The sequence below is a fragment of the Platalea leucorodia genome (assembly GCF_965183815.1).
Source record: "Platalea leucorodia genome assembly, chromosome: 3".
Taxonomy (NCBI): Eukaryota; Metazoa; Chordata; class Aves; order Pelecaniformes; family Threskiornithidae; genus Platalea; species Platalea leucorodia.
In genome coordinates this window covers 72,845,816-72,859,285 of record NC_138825.1, presented here as the reverse complement: position 1 = coordinate 72,859,285, position 13,470 = coordinate 72,845,816, and the positions used below count along the sequence as shown (strand labels likewise).

Sequence of the window (13,470 nt, the reverse complement as noted above, 5' to 3'; positions counted from 1 at the left end):
ATGTGTGAAAAGCAATCATGTCAGAACATAATTCATATTTAAATGATTTATGTTACACTATAGTGCTATAACTAGTCCCCAAAACATTAATTCCTCTCTGGACTGTATGACTTCTGCTTCCAGAGAACATTAAATATGCTAACAATGATTAATGCGAAACGTGTTTTGCCAAGCTATGCCTAGTGCTTCTTCAGAAGAATGACCTATGCCATTAAATTGGTCAAGTACAACTGTATTAACCTAAAAGTCTTTAGAATGCCTCTAATCAGTTAATACATATTTCTTTAGCAATAAACCAGTAGATGCATGTGGATTTTACGTCCACGAAAATACGTCTATTAGGCTATGTCAGTCTTGGGGGAAGGATCCAAAGTCAGCCTCTTGAAGAAGCAAAGAAAAAGCATTTGACAACCAGGATGCTAGAAATTATTAGGAAAGAAACCAAAACTATAGTATAAAACATTTTTATGCCAGTATATAAAGTTTTGATGCACTAGCCTCTTGAGTACCATGTATTACTCTGGTCACTGCATCTCAAAAAGAAAGGACCAGAAAACAAGCTTATAGAAGCAATGGAGAAAGGTGAAAAAGCTGTTCAAGGGCATAAAATGGCTTCAGGATGAAGAGATTGTAGGGAGACTAGGACTTTTCATTTCCCAGAAAAGGCAAGAAAGAGACAGAATATGGTAAAGGTACTTGAAGTCTTCAGTGGTATGGACAGGGTCAATACAGAGTGATTCTTAAATATTTCTCACAAGCAGAAAATTATGACATGCCCAATGTAATTTTCAGGTATCGTAAAAACACAAAGTACTTTTTAATAGTGCATGCTTAAAGCGGGTAAGTTACTGCCACAGGGTGTTGTAGAGGCCAAAACTATATGGACTTTACACGAATTGATGAAGAATCCCTCAGGATCTATTAAGTTTGATTGTCTAATGCAACTTCCATCTCAAAAAATCCTTAATCTGCTGAGAACTGGCTGATAAAAATCCCCCTGTGCTTCCCTATTTCTTCATGCTTTCCTCAGCCACCCCGTGCTGCCCAGTGCCAGAGCAGGGTCCTGGGCTAGGCAGACCTGTGCTCTGACCAGATCTTGGCTTCCTCTTCTGGGGAAGCCCTGAAGGTCGAGGCTCACACTCTCCGAGCATGACTGTGCTTTTGGGGAGAGTCATCACAGTGTGGTCCTTGGGGCCGTCCCATCTCTATGAAGACGCTCGGCCTCTGAGCCATCTTTGTTTCGCAGATGCAAAAGGATGATATTTTTGTCTCAGCAGTTCAGCTCAGCCAAGCTCTAAGGTCAAAAGCTTTTTCAACAGTACTTCCCCAAAGTGTCAGTGAGTAGCTGTAATAAATACCAAATGAATGAGCTCAGTGAGGGATGATTGGAGCCACTGTGGAACATCAAATGCATCAGGGGTATGAAGAGGTTTTGTAAAGTGCTGATGCTTATTTTAAATTAAGGGCATCTTCCGTGGCTGATTGCAAAAGAAGGCTAAAAGGAAAATAAGTACCAAATCTTAAAAAGATACATGGTCAAATATAAACATGCTGTCAGTCAAGGTGCATGCAAAACAGAAATTCAGTGAGAGACTGGATGAGTACGTGAAAGAGAAATCTAGTAATGTTTGCTAAATACACAGATGGCACATCTCCTCTGAGCTGAAAAATGTTGGAGACTAAGAGAGTATTACTGGGAGTATTTTAAACATTTGCCCTGTTCCTATTCATCCCTAAACAACTTAGACTTTTCTGGTGCTTATAGCCAGCGTTGGAGACAGGGTACTGGATAAATAAACCCTTGGTCTGTCTTCTTATGACCACTCTTATTTTCATAAATTTCTTTTCACTGGAAATTTCAGAACTGTAGTTTGGAATGAAAACTGAACACTTAAAAGAACTCCATAAAGAAAAATGTTGAAAAGATTGTTTTGAAACAATCAGAATGTTTGGCTTCCATTTTTATTTACTGCAGTATGTATTTTACAAATCAAAAATAATAAAACTTAAAAAGGCAGGAACTCAAAAAATAAATCAAGAGGTATTTTAAAAGAAAACAAGGTTTCTTTCAAAAAAAATTACAATCTAGTACTTCAGCATTTCTACTGAACCTTTTCAAAGGAAATTCCATTATATCCAGCCTTTCAGAATATGGTTCTGCAGCCATGTCTGACAGCTTTGTGAAGCTGTAGCTCTTGTAGGAATCGTTTAACAAGCCATATGTGCAGAGGGAATCGCGTGCATCAGTTTGCAAAGCCAGGGCCTCAGTTTTCAAGCTGGAACTCGATCTTGATCAAATCTCCCTGCAGCCCTCCTCACCCCCCAATAATAAAAGCCTCCAAGACTTAAAAAGAGTTCAAACAGTCTTTGATAATACAATGTTTTAGTAATTATATATACCTGGAGTACTGAAAATACATCTTGGTGTTCATTGCATGCATTAGGTACTGCTATGTTAATTGAACCTCTTTTAAAAATCTGTCATTGTCATCACCCTGTCTACACCCCATCCTTCCTCCTCTCTTGTCAAACAGCTTCATGTGAGAATGAGGTCAATATTGGGGTTGTAATGATTTCTTCACTCATTTCACAGGTACACAGAATTTTTCAGTTGGTTTCACATCTAAATACTGGACATGTTTTAGACTGGTTAGATTTCAAGATGAGATGCAAACTGCTTTATATAGATGAGTCACATTCTATCTGCAAAAAAAGTAATAATAATAATAAAATAAAAAGAATTAGTCACCGAAGAGTGCCACTTGGTTTCTGTATTTTTTAGAAATTTTTCAGGTTCTTTCAGATTCTCTTATCCACAGCAAGGACAATGCTCTCCCTTCACCTCTGCTAGATTTTGCGGGGGTATTGAATGAAGACCATTAAAATGACAGAACATTTGCGTTCAGCTTATTAACCCAGATATGGGCTACTAAGTGACTAAGGATTGAAATCTATAGGGAAGAACTTGCAATGGTTCTAGACAAAAGATGGTTGTTTTGAGACATTCTGATTTTTCCACTGTTTATTTCTAGGTGAAAACAAACTGATAGGGGATCTCTTAGTATTGGGCGGAGCAACGCTATACGGCATCTCGAACGTTTGTGAGGAGTATATTGTCCGAAATCTGAGTCGAGTGGAATTCCTGGGGATGATCGGACTCTTTGGCTCCTTCTTCAGTGGAATTCAGCTGTAAGTGAGCAGGTTTGAGCCCCAAGGTCATTCAAATAAGTGCAGCTGTGGCCTCAGTTGAGGTAGCCTCTCTTCAAAGGTAGTTATTTCCTGTGGAGAGTAGGTGCCCTCTAATTCTGGAATTTGCATTGGTTTTCATATTTCAGATTGGTGGATTTGAATAATAACACAAATTTGCACCTAGGTACTCTAATTTAAGGGGCCTACAGGAAAGATGGGAAGGGACTCTTTATCAGGGAGCATAGTGATAGGATGAGGGGTAATGGTTTTCAACTGAAAGAGGGTAGATATAGATTAGATACTAGGAAGAAATTCTTTACTGTGAGGGTGGTGAGGCAGTGGACCAGGTTGCCCAGAGAAGTTGCGGATGCCTCCTCCCTGGAAGTGTTCAAGGCCAGATTGGATGGGGCTTTGAGCAACCTGGTCTAGTGGAAGGTGTCCTTGCCTGTGGCAGGGGGCTTGGAACTAGAAGATCTTTATGGTCCCTTCCAACCCAAACCATTCTATGATCCTATTACTGATGTCCTTGAATAGTCACATGGGTAGGGAGGAGTAGAAGACACATCTTACCATATTGTTGCTTGAAGACAGGTGGATACTTTGTATGTTGATCTGATCTGTGAATAACAAGATCTAGAGCTCTCTCTGGTTTTGTTTCCTACTTTTAAAAAGTCACTTAGAGTTCTAAACAGGTAGAAAACACAGCCAGTCAGAAGGTACTTAGCTCATATATGTACTTTTTTAACAAGGTGGCAAAAGCTTGCATATGGGGAGAGGCCAATCATGTTTCTGCTAGTTCGTTCCATGAAGCAATTCAGCATTTTCTTAACTTTACCTGTAATGAAGAGCAGACATTACATAGTTATGAGTTCCCAGAGGTTTAATCTAACTAAATATACCAATTGTTTGAAAGAGAAGCCAGCTCCCGGTGTTACAATTGCAGACTCTTTGAAACACTACTGGCCAGTGTGGTGCAATACAGGACCTTTAGGTCCTATAAACTGAAGTAATCTGAGGAAGAAACGTCTCAAAAATAAGGCGGTTTCCTAGCATGCTAGGCACAGTGCTGGTTAAAGTTTGGTTGGCATCCACAAAGTGATTGAGGATGGGAAACATGTGTGCTAATACCACTGGAGGTGTAAGTCTCATGTTCATAGATTTTACAGGGAGCAGTACAATTTTGAAGAAGGGAAAATATTGAAAAGCGTGTAGGACTATGCTGAATGTTGGAAAGACAAAACAGTACCCACAAGTGAATGTCCCCTTCATTGACATGCATTGATCTCAAAATAATATAGTATCAAAAAACTGTGGTATTTGCCTTATATTCCCTGCATAAGTACAAATATCTGCATAAGTGTGGGTGACTCATGTTTGTTCATGCTTCAGCTCTAGTATAGGGCCGTGTCTCCAAGAGGACTTTGAAGAAGTAGGCTGTTGTTTTCTAAAACAGTTTAGCAAGAGTGCTTAATATTAGACTGTAACATAAAATAAACCCAGATAATGCCCGTTGAACTGCAAATGAAGGGCTAAGGTGTCAGGGCAAACGCTGAAGTAAAGCAGAGAGTTGGCTAAGTACCTGGGCATGGTGGAAAGAGAAGTTTAGTGGGTTGAATGTGATTAAAGCAGGGAGGAACTGTATATCAAAACAAGAGAAGAAGTTAGTTGTGGATATAGCAACTACCCAGCAAATGGAGATAATGCTGTCTGATGGAATCACATAATCATGGAATAACCTACTTTGTAATGGACCCCTGAAAGTCATCTGGTTCAAGCCACTACTCAAAGAACTCAAAGCTAACTTCAAAGTTATGTCAGGTTGCTCAGGAACTTGTACAGGTAACTTAATATCTCCAAGAATTGAAATGCCAGTCTTGCTGGGCAACCTGTTCCAGTGCTTGACCAAAATTTTTTTTCCTTATATCTAATCGGAGTTTTCCACATTGCAGCTTGTGTCCTTTGTCATTCATCCTTTTGTTGTGCACCTCCAAGAAAAGTCTGACTCTATCTTTTCTGTAACTTACCCATTAGGTAGTTAAGAGAACAAATTTATTGTCCTGTCCTCCTTCACCCCAGGTTAGCCTTCTCTTCTTTGCACTGAACAAACCCTGCTGTTTCAGCATCTCTTACATCATTTGCTCCAGCTGCCTGACCATTTTGATTTAGGTCCACTGTACTCCCTCCAGTTTGTCAATGTCTGGGCAGCTCAATATTGGATACAGTACTCTAGCTGCTGTCTCACAAATCACATCCTTCAACTTGCTGGCCAGACTCTTACTAACACAGCCCAGGATGCTGTTGGCCTTCTCTACTCCAAGGACACATTGCTGACTCATGTTCAGGTTGACGTCCACTAGGACTCCAACGTTTATTTCTAAAAAGCAGCTTTCTATCCAGTCAGCTCCCAGCCTGTACTATTGCACAGGGTTATTCCACCCCAGCTGCAGGAGTTCTTATTTGCTTTTCTTGAACTTCACGAGGTTTATCATGTTGGAAGCTTTGCTGAAGTCAAGGTGGGTTACACCTCATCCTCTCATCCATTCCCTCTCCTTTGTTTACTGAGCCAGTCATCTCATCATAGAAGGCAGTCAGTTTGGTCAGGTATGGTTTGCTCTTGAGAAGTCTGTGCTGGCTGTTTCCAGTCATCTCTTCATTTCCTGCAAATGGCTTCTGGAAAGTTTTGCTCTGTAATCTTCCCAAAGGTTAGCATAGGTCTGTCCAGGCTATAGTTTTTTCTTTTTTTGAAACTGAATGTTGCATTTGTCCTTTTCAGTCATCAGGGACCTCCTCCAGTTACCACAACCTTTCAAAGATCATTGTGGTTCCAATTCTTCAGTGAATCTGGCATCACTGAATGGCAGCTTCTGGCTAAGTTGCTCTTACCCCTCTTTGTTTCACAGATCATAATGAATCACAGACCATAGCATATTATTTTATACTTTTTTGTATCGGGTAGGCAATAGTATGAAAACAATGTTCCTACATTTAAGTGATATCAAAATTTGTTTTCCAGAACAAGAGACATTGCAGTTTGTTTTCATTATATTCTTCAAGAATCGCTGATAAAACAAACATACGCCTTATGCATGCAGACACTTATAATTCAGTTATTTTGCAGACAAAATAATCTTATTATTCTGTACACAGTATTAGATTTGCCACACATCAGCAGCAAGCAAATTAGAATTTCCAGGGTGCAACTCCCTAGACCAGACTAATCTGGAAGGCACTGAATTCCTGCAGTTTTAATATTAGACTTGGTCTTCCATATACCACCTTTTGTACTGGGTACTTTGTTTTTCAATCTGTGTAATTCCATGTTTTATACTTGTTTAAAATAGTGTCCAGACTAGTATGCAGAGTTCTGCACAGCAGGAGTTATCTGCAAATCACAGATCAGAGAAAGCGGTTAGCTGAGTGAAGACCTAAGTCATGAGATACCTAATCTCCAAGGGTCTATTTGCCTGGATTGGGAAGAGCTGACTTGTTGCCACCTTAGACTTTTCTAGATCTGGGATTTTGATATTAATGTACAATGCAAGACTTAAAAGATGTTGAAAGTGGACTTTGGCAGCTTGGCCCGTCCTTTGCTTTGTTTCGTGACTTTCATTGCTGTAACTATTTGATCTTTCTCAGTGTGTAACAAATCACAGTATTCTCCCCAAAGCCATCCTGTGATATCTATTTATTTGATACTGCAGAGCTGCTCTGAAGGGTGAATAACTCAGACAGATACCTTATTAATCATTAAAGTTCAAAAGCTTTCAGAATATTAAGTCAGAAGAGAACAAGAGGACTGAACATATAGAGGGATGGGCGCTTTGAGCAGGTATATAGAGAGCTGGAAATAAACCAGTCCAAATTATATGCTATCACATCTGATTACTGCCCTGAAGTTCTTTCAAATACATGGGCACAGGGATAATGCCAGAGTGGATTAGCAAAGTCTGACTGCATTTGGTTCCTACAGAGATTTTTTGTTATAAGGTTATTTATGTTGTTTTGTCCAGCATTTGAATTGAATGAGTGAAAGTAATTTAACTTCTGTTCTCTTCCATCAAATTTTGCCTTCTCTTCTCTTATAGTGCAATCATGGAACACAAAGAGCTGTTGAAAGTTCCCTGGGATTGGCAAATAGGTAAGAAAATGCTTTACATCATTGAAGATCGTTGCTGAAGGAGGCGTGGAGACAACCAGTGCTTGGGGAGGCAGGCACAAAGTTTCACAGGAGCCAATGTTTGTGACTTTTCCGCCAGTTACTGCCAAAGGTTGAACCGCATGCCTCATAACCTTTCTTAAATGATCTGTCCTCCCATTGCCGTATTATGCCTTCCTTGCACCATTAGGTTAAGCATATGAATGCCATAAGATAATTATTCAGGCAGCCGTGAAGTAAAACAATAATGGGGTTCCAGTTCTAAGATTCAATGCGACACTGGGACAAATAAATGAGGTAGTCATTAAGAGCCAAACCTTTTCAATGAATGCCAAGGAAAGAAAATGGAACCTAACAAAAAACTATAAAAGTACTTGCAGTGCATATTATAGCCCCATAAACTTATTTCCAAGGGGAGCATTTCTGTATGCAAATGGTTAATTGCTTTCCAAGTAGTCTTGGTGGAATATAGCAGATGAGTCTTTTAGACAAGTTTAGGTAGCATCATGCACAATGGAGCTCTTACAGTGTTTTGCTGTGCAGTGCATTGCATGTTTCTATTTCAGATTGGAAGCTGAGTTTATGATCTAAGATTCCCTTCTAATTAGCCCAACAAATTATTTGCTTTAAAAACAAATCGACATCTAGGAGAGTCCCTATAATCACTCTTTTACTATTTATGACAATAGAAGAAATAAAAGAATACTAGTAGTATAGAGCTGATATACTTAGCAGGGGATTCAAGCTTTGGCAATCCATTGACAGTAGCTTGTTACCTAGTTTCAGAATGAACATCAAAATGACAGCTCAGAAGTGTGCAAAGGCAACTGATTATGTGGGGAGTCTCTGAGGACAGGCGATACAAGTTGCGATACAAGTTCATCATCATAAACCTTAATAAAAACGGTGCATCTTTCACAAAACACTGCACCTAGAAGTCTTGGAGATTTGATGGTTGAGCTGTAAAACTAAATGACAAATCAATTTAAAGTATCCATGGAGAAACACACTCTACTGCTTACTATAAGTGTATTGGCCTTCTTTAATCTGAGATAATTAGCATAATTGCATCAGTGTTTGTTTATACTTCATGATAAGGAGCTCAGGGACATAATTAATCTGGTACTGATGGAACTAGCAATGGTCATAGTGAATTAATCTACTATCCATGTAAATGTCATATATACTTCCATGGGAGTTCTGTTGTAACTCAGTATCAGTGAAATGTCCTATTAAAATAAAGTCTTACTTGGTCTGTGATGCCATTAAAATGTCATTGAAAGTTAGTCACTAATTCTGAAGAGTCCCTATGCTTCTAAGGAGGAGATCATCTTAGCAAGAGCATCGTGGATATGTACTTGTTTTGTTAGAGAAATAATTGGAAATGCGGTGCAGTTGAACATGGATTAAATGGTGACAATTATGTGTAGTTTTGTGTTCTTCCCTGGCTGCACTCGGTGTGCTTTCCATTGCATTGGCATTGATACAAGGTTGCCAAGCAGTGATTGACAAATCTATGTCAGGGTGTTCACAGCCTTGTCCTGAATAGTTATCCACTGCGACAGACTCAAACCAGCAGTCCAGCAGAGTTAAATCATCAGCCTTCTGAATGTTAGTGATAAAGTCACAGCAGGCAATCTAATAAATAACTCAAGGTGGCCTGTTGCTATCTGCCATAATTGTGCTATTAAGAATGGATGAGCTACCTTTCAACTGATGTAAAATGCAAATTATTTTGGAATATAAAGATCTAAAGCCAATCTGTTATGTCTATCATGTTTAAAACAGGCTGTGGCCCTCCTGGTTTTAATTTTGGAAATTCCCCTGATACATAGCATCATCTTCACATTTAGTATAAATCAGTGTAGCTCTGTTTGAATCCTTGAAGGTTTAAGTATTAATTCTTGCTGACAACCTGACTAAAAGGAGAATGATGATACTGTTCTGACTGAGTGGTTTCATATGACACCATGACACATTTTGCGGAGTGATACATGAAATAATAACAAATAAATTAACATCAGTATTATTTAAGAGAAAAGTGAGTTTGAATCTCCAAGGAAGTGTTCTGTGTTACAGGGGATTTGAATATTTCTGAATGGTCTTTATTCCAAGAAAACTGCATGAAAAATCATAACTGATTCCATTTCATCCCGATGAAACGATAGCTTTTGGAGTGAAAACGCGAAGGATAAAACATGCAACATTCAACCACTATGCTCAGGAGCTAAAACAAGTTCCCAAGGCATGTTAGTCTTGGTGGTACTTGGGCTACTTTAGAGCAGTCCCTGGGGGCAGATCCTGCCCATTTATGTGAAGATGCCCGGTCTTAAGATAAGTGAGGAGATACTGAGGGATTGGGGCTTGTTCAGTCTGCAGAAGAGGCTTCGAGGAGTTACCTACAAGGAGGTTATCAAAAGGACAGAGCCAAAGTCTTCACAGCGGTGCATGGCAGGAGGATGAGGGACAATGGGCAGAAGCTGAAATGAGAGATTCAGACTGGGTAAAAGGAAAATCTTCTTCACACTGAGGACAGGCAGGCAGTGGAGCAGGTTGCCTAGAGAGGTTGTGCATTCTCCATCCTCAGAGGTTTCAAGACCAGGCTGGACAAAGTCCTGAGCAACTTGGTCTGATCTCGCAGCTGAGCCTGGTTTGAGCAGGGTTTGAAGTAGAGAATTCTGAGCTCCCTTCCAACCTGTATCACCCCACAATCCTATGATCCTAAGTGCCCAGTTCAGACACTTACAGGGCATTCACACCCAAACTGACAAAACTGGTGACCTTACCCATCAGGGTGAGCACTGACAGACAAGGTGGGATTTCTTCCACCAGCTTTAGATATCTGGGATGTGGACATCTGATTTAGTTAAATAGACTCCCTTTATCATCAGCAAGAATAAACAGGCATGACAGAAATCATACTATGCTAAAGCTGGTGTCTAAAAGAGGTTGGACAACCTGCACCCTAAAATTTCCCAGTCTCTTCATTGACCACCAACCCTCAGTATGTGTCCAGAGTTAGGTGCAAAGAATCCCACCCACAGCTGCCTTCATGCAGATTAAGCCTTCAGTTCAGCACAATGCCAGCACATCTGAAAGCAGACAGTTACGAATTATGAGCTTCTCAGGGTTTAACACAGACCAGCTGATCAGCAGATCATTACAAAAGCACCTCCTAACTTAGCAGGTTGCTTCCTTCCAGTGCCTGCTGCAGGCAGTTGGTGCCAGTGGCTCAGTGCCTGCTTAGATGCAGGTCCCAGCACCTGGGACTGCAGCGTGAGTGGCAATTCCCAAGGCTGCCATCAGCACTGCAGGGGTACCCAAGGAAGCTGAGGCTCCAAGCCTTTGACTTAAAACATATTTTTAGTCTGAAAACGGGCCCTCTAAGAAGCAATATCTGAAAATCATATGATGTTATTTCCAGTTTGCTTCTTGTCGCCACTAAATGCCATCCAGCTGGTGAGTATTACATGTATTTTTAAGATGTAAATGAAATGCCACTTTACATTCACCTCTGATAGGACAGCTACAGTTTAAGGAATTTTTCACTGGAACTGAAATGCCCTTTGGAAAAGCATCCTGTGAAGTGCATGTAGCTGGCTGCCAAAGAATATGAACACCAAGGTAGTACCATAAAATTGTACTGTTAGTTGAGAGCATAAGCCAGCAAAGCACCTGAATATGTGTGTTAAATCCAGACTGACTAGCAGGGGCTCAGTGGACCAGCTGGTGGTTTGCAGACTGTACTTTGAGAATGCTGACTTTGGGTCCAGAATAGCTTTTGCGCCTGACCTGTTCTTGATTTTAAGCCTGGAAGAAAAGCTGACTTAATGCTCTTGTATGCAAGCAATTTCTCATTGATCAAAACTACGCTCCATTTGATGCAGTCATTTGCTTACTACAGAAGAGTTGCAGAGTTTGCATAAAGCAACTCTTTGAAGCACTACCCAAGACTGATTCCGTTGTTACCCATATACAGTGCACACCTTAAAAATTTGCTACCTGTTATTAAAAGCAGTTCTTACTGTGATTATCCATATTCTGAATCTAAATTCACATTCGTTATCATGCCATAACAATTGATATGCAGTCAGTGACATTTTGTCACTGCTGTATTTGTTTCAGATGAACATACACTTCAGCTGAGATGCTTCTAAAGGACTCAAACTACCATGGCTGATTTTGTCCTCTAGATAGCTTTTCTATGGAGTTTTTAACTAAGCAGATCTACAAGCAGATACAAATCATATGGGCTTTTTTCCCCCCTTCTAATTCCTTTCAGGACTTTGGCAATCAGATTATCTGCAACTTTTAGTCAATAACAACATGCTCTGAAGAGCTGGCGTGAGTCTAAATTTAGGCTCGTGCACAGATCAGCTGGGAATTCTACAGCATACGGCAGCCTAAGAAATATCATTTGCATGAGAGCAGATGAGTGAAGTGTTTGCTGGTTTTTTCACTTTATATTGATTAATGTGCCTTGGGATTTATCAAGTAATAACTGAAGCAATGAATTCTTTCCCAGTAAGTTATTTAGGTTTTTAAATGAAATTAGATTTTTACTGTACTATATTTTTATTATATTAGTGTCTAACAATCTAATTTGTGTGAGGCACTCTGTAAACATGTAGCAAGAAATAGTCTCAGCTCCAGAAACCTTTGTTAAGGAAGGCAGACAAAAAGCGGTAGAGGAACAGAAGCACAAAACTGTGAAGTGATTTATCAGATTTGGTGGCAAAATAGGACTAGGACCTCTGTCACTTGAGTGCTGTCCTCATGCATTCATCCATTGGCTCATTAACTCCTCTGCAAATACTTTTGCATTCATTTTTAGGGTCTGTTCTCAGAAAATATTGTGTGCTCCATCCAACTCAGCTGAACTCAGATGGTGTTGGGGACATTCAGCTCCTTAAGGGACTAGATTCAATGTGTCCAAATGCATCATTTCGTCCAAATTTATGTTGGACGTGAGGTATTCACTAGTAGTATAGGAGGCTAATTTAAAACAGCACTGCTGTTATGGGGACCACAGAGAGCAGACCTTGTGTCTACTGCTGTGTGGGTATGGTTTTCACTGGTTTTCATTTATATTTAGAATGATGCTCTTTCTATATATATATGTGCATCTTAATAATTTGAATCCATGTTTTTTTGAAAAGCATTCTTCATGTTTTTTAAAAACACAGCCTTCTTCCCAACACGAGTCATTTCTGCAGGCTATGGAAGGTCACTCTGCTTCTTGTTTCTCTTCCGCAGGCTTGTTGTATGTCGGCTTTAGTGCCTGTATGTTTGGCCTCTACAGCTTTATGCCAGTGGTCATAAAGAAAACCAGTGCTACTGCTGTCAACCTCTCCCTGCTCACGGCTGACCTGTACAGCCTCTTCTGTGGATTATTCCTCTTCCACTACAAGGTATGTGGAAATGAGAGATGTATTTGGGTAATAGCTGTAAGCCTGAAGAAATACCAGTGCAGAACAATGAAACAAAAGAAGCCTTCAAGCTTTGCTAGATCTACACAGCAAAAGTGCAGGTTTTTTTTATAGTTCAGGCTTCCCACACCAAAACCAGTTTTATTTTATGATTTCCAGTGGTTAAAGAGAGCTCATTTGCTCTTGTTACTACAAGATTTAAGATTTGAGTACCTGTTCATCAGCAACTGTATCACTAATTTCATTTTACTTATCAGAGGTTACTTTTAACTGCTGTGACCGGACTCGGGGTGGGAGCATGAAAGTAAAGACTCTTCCAAAAATCCTATGGAAATTTTTTGCCTGGTAATAAGATTGTTTCATTCATACCGATTCTGAATTTATTACTCATAATTGTCCATGAATTACACCTGTCTTGTCAGCCAAACCAGTGGCTTGCCTGTTAGTGTAAATGCCAAAACGTACAGCAGATTTGTGTTGAAATTAAACTTTTATTTCTCAGGTGCTCTAATATTTACAACACTGTGTTGTACAGGCGCACATTTGGTCTCCAGTTGCAAGGAATGGCACTTCATTATTCACAAGTATCCCCCTCCAGTGTCCATCACATGAAAGTGGCATCAAGGTGCCATAGGCGATTGCTGCTTGTACCATCATTTATTCATAAGAGGGAGGTTACTTGATAACTAAAATGAT

General features: G+C 39.9%; 1 protein-coding gene across 1 annotated transcript in view; it reads left to right on the top strand.

The window, feature by feature from the left end:
* The window catches only part of SLC35F1 (solute carrier family 35 member F1), a gene marked incomplete at both ends in the record, with an annotated part of 249,571 nt that overhangs the window by 215,840 nt on the left and 20,261 nt on the right, over positions 1–13,470 (top strand). The window contains 3 exons of the mRNA XM_082306590.1: positions 3,033–3,189; positions 7,275–7,327; positions 12,602–12,756. Coding sequence (XP_082162716.1) covers positions 3,033–3,189; positions 7,275–7,327; positions 12,602–12,756 — 365 coding nt within the window. The remainder of the gene's footprint in view (positions 1–3,032; positions 3,190–7,274; positions 7,328–12,601; positions 12,757–13,470) is intronic.